This window comes from Thamnophis sirtalis, unplaced genomic scaffold, assembly GCF_051295495.1.
Source record: "Thamnophis sirtalis isolate CommonGarterSnake01/CBP01778 unplaced genomic scaffold, rThaSir2_p1.2 scaffold_4, whole genome shotgun sequence".
Taxonomy (NCBI): Eukaryota; Metazoa; Chordata; class Lepidosauria; order Squamata; family Natricidae; genus Thamnophis; species Thamnophis sirtalis.
Window position 1 is genome coordinate 80877739 of NW_028261384.1, and position 13279 is coordinate 80891017.

At 36.8% G+C, this 13279-nt stretch overlaps 1 protein-coding gene across 8 annotated transcripts in view; it reads right to left on the minus strand.

The window, feature by feature from the left end:
* The window catches only part of GRB10 (growth factor receptor bound protein 10), a 148945-nt gene that overhangs the window by 9743 nt on the left and 125923 nt on the right, over positions 1-13279 (minus strand). For all 8 annotated transcript variants that reach the window (XM_087713172.1, XM_087713171.1, XM_087713175.1 and 5 more), the window contains 4 exons: positions 8525-8602; positions 7550-7666; positions 4932-4998; positions 1215-1302 (listed from right to left, as the gene is read on the minus strand). In XM_087713172.1, coding sequence (XP_087569298.1) covers positions 1215-1302; positions 4932-4998; positions 7550-7666; positions 8525-8602 — 350 coding nt within the window. The remainder of the gene's footprint in view (positions 1-1214; positions 1303-4931; positions 4999-7549; positions 7667-8524; positions 8603-13279) is intronic.

Consider the following 13279-nt stretch of genomic DNA (forward strand, 5'->3'; position numbering starts at 1 on the left):
CAAATGCCATCTATAAAACTCTCTCTACAGATTCTGTAATTCGTCTTCTTCATCTTTCTGCTCCCCAACTCAGGCACCGATTTTCTCTCTTTGGAGACTCACTTAATTGCTCTATTGTAAATTCCACCAACTTAGAGAAGTGTCTTGGAGTTTCAGGTTATTTAACACTGTCCACTGATACTTCTGCCACTTCTCACTTTTTTGTTTCCTCCACCATTAATCAGACTGTCATATCTCCGAACCAGGCAATGACCAAGCCATAACAGCTCGTCTCGTCTGTGTCGGATTTTAGGGATCCAACCTTCGCAATGGGGAGATTGCTCTTCTCCTCGTCACCTCTGGGTATTCCCCTCACTATCGCTGTCCTCTCCAAGGCTCAGCTTTGCTGCTGACAGCTTCCAGACATGAAAATCAGACAGGGAGAGCAGAGACTCACTCCCCTGCAACTGCTCCAATGTGACATCACCCAGGGACTCTCAAAGATGCAATATTAATTGTTTGATTTCTTGCAATCTGAGCATTAAAGTAATTTTGGAGTTTATTTTATTTAACATATGAAAAATATGTGGACTTATAGTAGTTCAAATGTTAATGTCAAGTCCACCCAACCATTCAAGGATAAAATGGTGTATGTTGAAAAAATCAGACATTGAGCCAGTGTAAGCTTGATGGACAATCGGACACAATGTGGTGGATATTTTGTCAAGGAGCACCACAGTTGCACTGAGACAAGACCCCACTTAAACAATTGAGTCCTGGCAGACACTATGTCCTGTTCAGAGTTAACCAATGCTGACGAGGAAGGTCAAAACCTGGCATCTTTTATATAGGGTCATCTATGTAACTGCCTGTATCCTGGTGTTCAGTAGCCCATTTGGCTTTCCACAGTGTATGGATGTCAAAGTTGTTTGACAGCTGAGCGAGTGCCAAAGAGAGCTTCCTGGACATAATCCTGCCAATTGATTGAACCGTACCAATTTTGGAGTATTCCAACTCAATAAGCAAGTACATGGTTCATGCAAAGGGCTTAGTTTGAGTCTTGAAAGCTGTGGTATAGAAGATCTGAATTAGCAAAGAACAGTTATTACTATTTGTTTTTCCAAGGATTTAACTCAAGGTGAACATTATGTAAATTTATTAGCACACTCATTTCAGGGCTTCTACCGGGATTTATAGGCTATAGAATAAATAGTACACAATTAAAAAATACATACCCATCCACAAGACCCTGCTGTTTAATAATCCTATGTGATTCTTCTCTTGAGATCCTGCCATGAAACCAGTGTTGTGTCCTATGAATAACTAATAAAAAATGGTTACAGCTAACGTATTAAAATATATATCTACATTGCAGTATATGTTTTATCTTTGTTTATTATGTTCCTAACTACAAGAATTCAAATTAGGATTTCTGGTGGTTCATGCTATAAAGACAGAACAAAACAAAAATATAGTATTAATAAAATAAAATAAAAATAATATCACGATGCAGTTAAAAAATTGGTTCTGAACAATGAAGTTGCTCATTTAACTTTAGAGGGAGAGCATTCTCTAATATGAGGCACTGTAACTCAGAAACAAACCTTTTGGACCCTAGACCCTCTGGCATCATGGGCTCAGATGCCATTAGCAGAAGTTGATAATGGAGAGTAAGTTCTTGGAGGTTTTCTGTATAAGAAAAGTGGCCCTCTATTTACCTTGATGCCAAGCCACAAATGACTTGTGAAAATGTAATTTGCATTGAATTTCAATGAAATATATCTCTAACACACTAACACACACATACACACAAAATATTCTTTATATTAAATGTACTCATACGTTGTTGGCCCAATTACAGTGATTAGATTTTCTATTATATATCAATTTTTAAGCTATTATGAGCTCCCCAAAGTTACTTTCAGTGAGATTGTGATTATATAAATTTGACTGATAGAAAGATGCATAGATAGAACAGATATGAGAATTACATAACATTTTAAAACCCCATCTCCTACCTAACCACTGTACTTATTATGGACTGGTCTGTTTTATACTTTTAGAAGTACTATGCATCTTTTTTTAAGTATCAAAAATGTATGTATTTAAGGAATTTATATGGCTGACCAACACAAACTTTGCAAATACAGATGACAGACCACAGACTAAAAACAAAACAGGTTCAACTGATTTTTGTGTTTATTTATATTAATTTTCTTTAATATAAATGAAGTCTTGCATATCTCCATTGATTTGTTTTATTTATTTATCTAGTCAGTCTGCTGGTCTCACCACTGTAGTAAAGATGGGATATAACACAAGCTTCTCTAAAATGATGTGAAATAAATTCAGAAATACTTCAAAGTAAGGAAGGTTTCTGCATTTGGATCTGTTTAACCTGATCAATCTTATAATCATAAACCAGAAAGTAGAATTTTCAGCAGAACAAATAATTATGTAAATTATGGATATCATATACAACAGGTTCTTATAAATGTCTCTAATATAAAAGAGTTTTTCTTAAAAAAAAATGAAGTAACATTTTTCTTCTTAGTACATAAACCATAATGAATTACTTCATTTTTTATGTCCATTACCTTAACATTTTAAGTATCATTAAGATTACAAACACACACACACACACACACACAAAGTACTATAAGTTATTGAACAGAATAAAACCTGTTTAGTAATCAACCCAACCAGGACCCAAATATTTAAAGGTTGGAAAAGCCATTTACTGTACAGGTAATCCCCAGTTTAAGAATGAGTTCTCTTTCCAAGATCTGTCCTTAAATTGAATTTGTAATCCAGAACAGTTTTATTATACAACACTGCTTAAGTAAAATTGAACTTAAAGCACTGTATATTTAACTCAAATTTTACTACAATAGATATCCTTAATTATGGGTCAAACTTACACTGGAGTATTCTTAACTCAGTGATTTGCCATACTACCATGTTTACTATTGATTCATGGGCTAAGTTCAGCATTAATCGGGTGTAAAGTAAACACTGACAGGCATTTAAAATACAAAGACTTCTTTAACTCCTGATGACTACATAACCCTACTGTATGTAGTCTTGACAATAATGTTGAAATAGTTGGTGACTACCTTTTCCCAGATGTTTCAACATCTTGGTCTAGCTTGTTATCCTTAGATTTTATGGTGACTATTATCCAACCTCCTTCTTAGCTTTTTTAAGGTTAGTGAAGATTGTTACATTGAAAATTAAGTACACTGTATGGACAATTACTAGGCAAATGAGTATTTTGACCATATCATCACTTTAATGTATATTTTCCACCTTCAAGCTGTATAAACCTGAATGCTGAGTGGATATAAGCATATCAGTGATGTGAAGGAGGGAGGGTGTGGCCTAAAGAAACCAACCCAGACAGCTTCTTTTCCAGGCAAAATGGGCCAAAAAATAGATTTAACTGACTTTGAAAAGTCAAAAATTGTAGTCTTTCACAGGGATGCAGCACTCTTGAAATTGCTAAGATATTGGGGGTGATCACAGAAACATCAAATGTTTTGTAGCAAATATTCAACAGGATTGCAAGAAATGTGTTGAAAAAAAGGACACACTTTAATTGCTAAAGATTTGAGAAGAATCAAATGTGAAGCTACCAGGAACCCATTATTCTCCAGTTCTGTCATATTCCAGAACTACAACCTACCTGGAATGCCCAGAAGTACAAGGTGTTCAGTGCTCAGAGACATGGCTAAGGTGAGGAAGGCTGAAACCTATCTACCACTGAACAAGACATATAAGTTGAAATGGCAAGACAGATTTTTCAAAGGTGTTATGGACAGATGACAGACCAGATAGATGGGCCCGTGGCTGGATCAGTATGGCACAGAGCTCCACTTCGACTCAGATGCCAGCAAGTGGAAGGTACTGGTATGGGCTGGTATTATTAAAAATCAGCTAGTTGGACCTTTTCAGATTGAAGATGGACTCAAAATCAACTCTCAAATCTACTGCCATGTTTTAGATTACACTTCCTTCAAGCAGTGATAGAGGAAGAAATTTGCATTTTTCAACAAGACCGTGATTTTTATGCAAAACCATGTTCCATCATATGCTTCGAAGTACTCCATTGTGTGACTAGTCAGTAAAGGACATGGACCCCTTCCTCACTTGACCTACATCCTATTGAGAACTTGTGTTCCCTTCTTAAACATGAGATTTATGGTGAAGGAAAAAAGTACACCACTCTGAACAGTGTCTGGGAGGCTGTGGTTGCTGCTGCACAAAAAGTTGATTGTCAACCGAAATTGACAACACCATAAATGGAAGGCTTATGACTGTTACTAAAAAGAAGGGTGGCTACATTGGTTATAGATTTTTTTTTAATATCAGAAATGTTTATTTGTAAATGTTGAGTTGTTTGTTTATTATTCTCACTTTAATAAACAAATAAACAAAGTGTGATGGGAAATTTTTCATTTTGTTGCATAATAATTCTGCATATAATATATGCCCAATAATTGTGCACTCATAGATATTCTCCTAAGCCAAAACCTTACTTTTACTTTCTTAAATAGTCAGGTTTGATGTTTATTAACACTTCAGAATGACCGAGAGCACTGCAGTTGTTCAATAATAAAATTAATCCTCCAAAATACAACTTGCCTAATAATAGTACACATAATGTAATTTACATTAAATTATTTAAAAGTCAGTTGCTTTTGGTGGGTCTGTATTCCCTATGTTTAAAATGTGATTCTTAGGTCTACAATGTAAAGAATCTAAAACTCAAATATTGCCTGCTGTGAATTACCTCTTTTTGAGTAGGAGGGAGAGGCAAATAAGAAAGATGATCTGACTTAAAATAGAACAATTACTGGTCTGAGTCAAGTTAAATGTGAAATCAAAATGCCGTGACTCAACTTTCACATCGAAATAAAAAGAGTGAAATTAGCAGTTGCCATTCTTCTTACTTGTGCTCAGCAAGGAAGGATGAAGTGGGCTTTGATTCCCCAAAATGTTCATTCTTGTGCTTCGCTTCTGCAGAACAAAGCATAGAATCATTAAGCATTAGCAGTTGTATGGAGCAAAAAGCACAAAGTCCGACCTGGTACTCTTGAGAGGAAAAAGAAACCCAGATGCAAATCTATGAAGCTCACTGGAGTGGGATGTGGACCACGAACAACATCTTGAGCTCTCTGGTAGAAAGGCAGGATAAAACCAATTCACAGAAAGCAAATAATATAATTTTGAATATCCATTGATATGAATAGTGAAAACAGTGATTCTACAATTAGTTATAGGACAAATAGTGTATAACAGGCAATTTGATATACTGTATTTTTGGTATATAAGATGCACCCCCCCCCCCAAAAAAAGTGGGTGGAAATCTCTTTGTGTCTTATACAGTTAATGTTGCCAAAGCCCTGCCCACCCATCGGCCCCCATCGTTCAGCCTCTGCCTCTGCACAATTTGCCGCCTTGCAGCAAATAGCAAACAGCCTGGTCAGCTTCAGCACAGCCTGATTTAGCATGAGCAGTTGATTGGCGATTGGATCTGCCTCCTGGAATACTGTCTATCAGCTGTTTTAGGCTGCGGGGATTGCCATTGCCCATCATCATTGCCACCTATTGCCCCCTTCGTGTGCCCATTTTCTGCCAGTTCCAGGTGGCAATCCCCACCATCTGGAAGGGAAGTGCATCTGGGAGGACAAAAATAGGGCACAGGGAGGCCGAAAATGAGACACACTGAGGCTGAAAACGGAGCATGTGGAGGAGGCAATAGGCATCAGCAGTGATGGGTGGTGATGGTAGCAGTGGCGATCCCTGCAGCCTGGAACAGTTGATAGTTGGTATTCCAGGAAACAGATCCAACTGCCAATCAGCTGTTCGTGCTAAATCAGGCTGTGCTGAAGCTGACCAGACTGTTTGCTTTTTGCTGCAAGGAGGCAAACTGCGCAAAGGCAAAAAAAAAATTCTTGTTTTTCTCTCCAAAAGCTAGGTGCGTCATATAGTCAGGAGCATCTTTTGGTCCAAAAAAATATGGTGTGTTTTATTTTATATATAACATATAAATATGTTGATATATAAGATTACATTATATATTAATTAATAATTTAAGAGTGAGTTTAGTTCAATGATAAAAGTGCTGGCTCAGAAATCATTTCTAGGTCTGCTTGAGCCAATCATTCTCTCTCAATACAACCCACCTCATAAGATTGTTGTTATAGGGAAAATAAGAGAAAGGACTTAGGGTATATTTTTGTGTTTAGCTGATCAAAAATAAGTACATAAAAAGTCAGGACTTTTTCTTCCATTCCCAAAAACTACCTATTACAGGGGTAGTGCCATCACATTGTCATTCCGTGATGTATCGTGACTTTTCCCCCCTTTGCTAAATTAGAGATGGGTTCAGCCAGTGTGTGATGCATCCTACCCACAGGCTGCGATTTTGATATCCCTAGCCTATTGTTTCACTAAGAAACTAAGGAGCAGAGCTTTAGATATTCACTATCTAAGAATGGAAATGTGGCAGGTAGATTGAAGAGAAAAGCATCTGTATAAAATGATCAATGAACGAAGAACAGAATAAAAATATCTGCACCTATCTATACCTGTTAGATAGGGTGAACAGATGAGACAGGACTCAGGCTTCAGTGATAACAATAGCTCTTTATTCAGCAACTACCATATTTTTTGGAGTATAAGACACTGTATAAGACACAGCAAGATTTTGAAGAGGCAAATTAAAAAAAAAAGTGTTTGCACTCTGCAGACCTCCCCCAAATGGTCTGTTTTTTGCTCATTTCTGCCCTCCCCAGCCCCCCAGGAAAGCCTCCTAAAGGCTATGCACGGCCATTTTGGTGAAGGGGCGGGGTTTTGGGACGCAGAAAATGCTGTATTTGATGTATAAGATGCACCCAGATTTTCAGCCTCTTTTTTGAGGGAAAAAGGTGTGTCTTATATGGTATGTACAAATCCAGCACTGGTCTGTCTAACAGTTAGATCTTTTAAAGGGAGCTGTCAGACGGCACAGCCAATCGGTTTTGAGTATTCTCCTGCCGAATGGAGGCCCTTGGTGGAGCCTATTGCTCCAGTCTCAATATGTAACAATATCCATTGCCCCTTCATTCAATTAATGCATGAAGAGGGCATAGCCTGACATATCTTTCTAGATTTGGCCCATGTACATCTTCTTAACGTGAAACAATTTCTTAACATCTGTAAAATGCCACCCAAAGGATTGTAATGATTTTCCTAATAATCATTCCCATATCAGAGGAATCACATCCTGAAATGTCATTACCACCTCATTACTAATGGATATTTGAAGAACCATTAACAGTAGCATAGTAAATAATGTCTTTCTTCAATCAAATTTCAAATTCTTTTAAAAACATGAGTACAACAGCCCCTGTCCCATAGCTGATAGCTCCATCTATTGTGCAGTCCCATGACTTGGGATTGCTTACAATACAAGATACAAGAGATTACAACAATAATGAAGTGCTCTTCTAACTTGTGATTGTTTCACATATATGTTTACAGAGAAAGGTTTTGCCAATTGGCAAAGCAGAATGCAATCTCTTACCCTCCATGCATGACCTTCTTCCAAAGCTGCACACTGTGCTTCTTCTGGATTTTCAATCACTCTTCCTATTTGTCCAGAAAAATCCATCGCTACTAATGAATTTTCAGAAACACTTCTCTGAAAGATTTTTTTTAAAAGATCATTAAAATAACAATAACATGAAAACTGAAATGTTAGAAAAATAACACCTGGGCAGAATATATAAAATAACTGCTAATATGACTGCAATCACTCATTCAAAGGAAAACTTGATGAAATAAATCAAGCAGACATTAAATAATGGGTATGGAAACTATGGTTCTTAATGGTCCCAACAGCATGTCAGGTGAGGTATATTGGGTCACTGTAATTGAGAACAGACCTCCAACCAAATTTAAAATAAATTCCAAAGGACAACAAATAGAACAGTGTTTCTCAACCTCAGAACTTAGTTATATAGATTTTTAACTCCCAAAATTCCCTAGCCAAAAACACTAAAATGAAACACTGTTCTAATTACTCCCTGACAAGACAGACAATAAAATTCTGAGATAAATAGTAGAGTAGAACTTCTAGCCATCTCATTTATTGGTATATAATTAAATGTAGTTAGGCAAATTGGATTTGCATTGCAATCCCATCCTTTAGTGCAATTTACACATTATTTCATTTTACTGATTAGTGATATTCTTTTTTTACTTCTTTGGTTTTCTTATGATGTAAATTACTAAGACTGTAACAGGATTATCATACTGACTCTATAAAAGTGTAGGGAGTGTTTCTCAACTTTAGCAATCTTAGGATGAGGGAACTTCAATTTCATTCTGGCTGGGGAATACTGGGAATTGAAATCCAGACATTCTGAAAGTTGAGAAAAAATAGTGTTGGGAATGTCAGGATTGGGTAGTTAAAAGCTAGCTTCTGTCATTCAATGAGAAAAAGCAACTTGAACTCCTGGTATATTAGACAAATAATCTCTATCTTAAATTAACTTACCGCAGGAGTGGCAAAGTGAGGAAGCAGATTGTTCCTCTGTTGTGGAATTCTGTAATTTTGGTATAGCAACATCCCATACTGAAAAGTAGACAGAGAAAAAAAGCATTTGTTTTTTTTTATTCCGATTGTGATCATGGATTGTTTTGGGTTGGAGGGGGGGGGCACAGCTTAAATCACAGACTTTGGCCTAAGAATTCTGTTCAGTATTCAGTTTCTTCAGAGGAAGGCAACTGCAGTAAAAGAATAACCCTTCTATTTCTACAGAGGTAGCAAAATAGGACAATCATACTGAAATTGGCAATATATTACTACTGAATATATAGAAGATCATTATAGCATAGAAATAATACCCTACTTTATTTATTTATTTATTTATTTATATATATTAGATTTATATAACTTAAAACAGTGTGGCATATAACAAAATAAATAAGTACAAAGAAAAGCAAGTATGTAGTTTTTTAAAAAAAATACCCACTATCTAAAATATAACTTGAAAACCAAACATAACAACTAAACAACCAAAAGAAAAATCCACTCAATTAGATCCAAATGCTGGGGTAACCTCAATTATTCTTTTTTGTTTCTAGTCCTTCTCTTTTGTTAAACAGATTTGTTTCATTTAATTAATAATATTGATTTTAAATCAATCAATCAGTTGAATAGCTTGCTGTGAAACACTGTAGGTGCTCCATCAGCGGAAGCTTTTAAGAAGGGACTGGGGGACAACCCGTAAGTGTTGTGACGAGAATGGCTGGGAAAATAGCGAGCTCTGCTGTGCTACACAAAAACCCAGCCAGCAAACCACTGCCCAGAGGTCCTTGGTGGACCAGAACCGTCCTGAAGAGATGAGGCACAACAAGAGGCATTTCAGGCAACTGTGAGGAGTGAGGCAAACTCCCCAGCAAGTCCAACTCAAAGCTCACTAAAGATTGGTAATGGGGTAGCAGCCATCTTCGAATGACTGCTCTGGAGCTGGGGCAGCTGGAACAAGTTTGGTACAGGAGCAGAGGAAGAGACAGAGTGTTTGATCTGGAGGAAGATTGGGCGATGTTAACATTAAAAGAAATTAATTTTGGTGCTTAAAAATTTTTCCGGAGCGGCTTCCGGGGGGAGGGGCCTGCCGGCGCCGGTGGCTCAACGGAGCTGCCCTCAGAGTTTTGGTTCGTATATCTACAAGATCTATAGATATCTCTTCTTTCAGGCAAGAAAGAAGCAGGGAGGAACTCAGTCGTTAGAATCCTCTTTGTAGTTCACAGCTTTTTTTTTTTTTAGCTGTGAACGGAGAAGAGGTTCAACAAAAGCTGAGTTTTTTTTTTTTTTTACTCCGGCCAAATCTTCTCAGCTGTTTTTTTTCAGCTCAAGGCAGGTCGCCCCCCCCCTCAGGACAAAACTAAGCTATTTAAAATCAATCCGAGCAGCAACCATTCCTGAGAACCTTTTTTTTTATTATTATTCAAAATACCAGCTTCAATTTTATAAAAAAACTCCTTTGCTTAACTGCTTTTCAAAATGGCGATTTTATAGCTTCCGCATTTGATATATGATATATTTAATCAGCCCTGTTTTCTTGAAGACTTCTCTTTACTAATTGCCAAAAGTTTATTGAAAGTATTTTATCTTAAATCAAGGTGAGCAGAGACTTTGTTTGTTTCCTTTTTATAATGGCTCCCAAATCAAAGCAGTCTAAACGTTTTTTTAACAATACATCCCAAGCAATTGCTATAAAGCCGCAGCTCTTGCCTTCTACGCCCTCTACTGGAGATTTGTTAATGAAAGAATTTCTTTTTGAAACTCTTAAAGAATTTAGAGAGGAAATGAAGCAACTTATTTCGGACTTATGTGACAAGCTTGATGCCAAGATTGCTCAAACAAAGGAGGATATGATCGGGGTCATAACTGTAATGACAGATTATATTGCAGGAATGGAAGATAAACTGGAGCTTTTGGAGGAAGCTAATTCTAATCTGACATCTAAAATTGAAATATTGCAACAGGAAGTTGAAAACGCAGAAAGACAACTTGTTATGACAAATTATAAAAAGACGGCGTTTGCAATAAGAGTTAGGGGAATGTGTGAAAATGAACAGGAGAATTTGAAACAGACCTTTTTTGAGGCTTTCAGTCGTTTGGTGGGAAGTCCGGGACTCAACTTTGATTGGCAGATCCAAAAAATTTACCGCCATAATTCGTGGGCAGCAAAACAGAGACAGCTTCCGAGAGATATAATTATATATTTTGCTACAAGAGAATCCAGAAATGCGATACTACAAGAGTTTTACAATAACAGGCTGCGAATTGATGGACAGGACTTGATCGTTTTCAAAGAAATACCACCCCAAATGTTAAGAGCCAGGAGAGACTATGCTTTTCTAACTAAAGAACTCAGAAATAATCAGATACAGTACAGATGGGAGGTGCCATTTGGTATTACAGTTACATTTGATGACCAAAAACACCGCCTCAACTCTGTTTGGGAAGCCCGAGACTTTTACTATAAGATTCTAAAGGCGGGACTTCCTGAATTACCCGGACTTGGAGAAAGACAAGGAGAAGTAGAAGAGAAACAACAAAACACACAACTACAAGGCGGGAGGTATCGTTTTCCCCCTCTGGAAGGGCAGAAAAGCAGAGAACAAGGATTTAGTTATGCTTCCATAACATTTGCTTAATTTTAATTTGAATAATACTTTGTGACTTCTGTCTTGTATAAAATGGTGTAGTTGTATACCGATGAAGAGACATTAAGGCTGAAAGAAGTGACGCTGATTTCCTCGGAAAATATATTGTATGGGACTTAAAAAAGACTTGATGGATAACTCTGAACTTTTATATAAATTGTTTATGATTTATTTTCTAGGGTGAGGAAGGTGGAGATCGGGATGTTCCTGGATTGTGGTTTAGGTTGAATAGAGTTGGGACGCCTGGTGTAGACGGGAGGGTAGTGAAGGTTCAATTAGAGCTTATTTTGAGCCAGAAAGTAAGTTGATTTTTATATAAACTGTTATTGGAATATAATGTTTGGAAGGATATATCCAGGGAGTGTGCAGGAAGGCGGAGCAAATATGAGAGGAGTACGGCTGAAAATAAAATATATATATGGACACGGGTGAGGTAGGATGAGAAGAGTTGGAAAAGGAAACCGAGAGAAGTATTTGAGATGTGTTTAAACTGCTTTTTAGAGAAGGAGGTAAAAGGGACAAATTAAAGGTTTGGAAATAGACAGATATTTAGACAAAGAGATAAGGCCCCTAGCTAGAGTAGAATTCTATTGGATTAACCTATTTGGTTTCAATATAGTTTGAAATCCTGCAAGTAATAAATTAATTGAGATTAGGAATGATGTACATTGTTTAAGTTTTAATAATGATGGGAAGCTGAGCTCAATGTAGAGAGTTTATTGATTTTTCCCTTTTTTTAATTCCTTTTTTTCCCTTTATCTCTTATCTTTTAATTTTTAATCTATTTGGTTTTAATATACTCTAGACTGTGTTTGATAAAAAGCTATGCCGGGTATGGGATCTGGGAAGTCGGAAGGGGGCTTGGGAGGGGGGTTTACTGGGGGGAGGGGGGGAGGGGGGAAATATAGTTTCAACTTTTTTCTTTTTTTTCTCTTTTCCTTTTATTTTCCTTTTTTTTCTTTTCTTTCAATTTTAGTATAAAATACAAATCGAATAGATTAATGAATAGTAGAAATACACCGAAGCGAGGAGTAGAGGGAAAGAAGAGGGAGGAGTAGAGAGGGAGTGAGAGGGGAATGTAAGGAGGGTGAGATGGAGGGAAGGGGAGAAAGGAATGTCTGAGGGGGAGGGGAAGTAGAAGAGGGGAATGCTGGAGGGGAGAAATGAAAGTTGGAGGGGGAGAAGAAAGGGTGTATGGAGGATGAAGTGTTATGTTGGTTTTCTATAGTGGAATAGAAGATGAATTGTGTTTATTGTTTTTTTTTTATTGCACAGTATATAAGTGATTGTATAAAATGAAAATGAAAATGAAATAAAACAGTTAATAACAAGAAAAAATTTTCCGGAGCTAAGCTAGTGGCTAACATCCCTCGGAACACAGAGGGCGGAAAGGAGAAAAAAGCTATTGGTGATAAAATACCAAGCCTAAGGAAAATTTGATTAATAAAACTGGAACTGGAAAAATTCCAAACTATACAAGGGAAAATTTGGACAATTTGTGTATGGATTTTGAGCCTTTGGTTTGACTTTTGGCAAATTTTGACTAATTAGTAATTTGATCGTACAGAGTAACAACAAAATCCATCTACTGGAGAGAAGAAACATTTTGGCATTTTGAAACAAAGCATTTTGAAGGAGGATGTGGTCCATCTTTTCTGACTTCATTTTGTCTACACTGGAAGAAAATAAAGAATTTTCAAAAAGGACTGGAACTATCCTGGGACTTGATATTAAAGAGTGGAAATAAGAAGAGGGGTTGATTTAATTGTGGTAAAATGTGAAAAATATTAAAAGTATATTAAAACTGATCATGGAGGGTGGGATGTTTGAGGAATTGTTGGAAATGTTAAAAAATGCACGAGCAACATTAAAAGGTAACAAAGAGGCAAGAAAAGGAACCAGAAAAATTGTTGAAACTGGAAACAGGAGGGGAACAGGCAAGTAACATAAATGAACAAAAAGTTAACAAGGTAGAAAAAGAAATGGAAAAGAAAACTCAATGGGGTAATACTAGTGAGATTTATAGAGGAACAAAAAGAGTAGAGAGGAAAAAAGGGAAATTGTATCCGAAAAA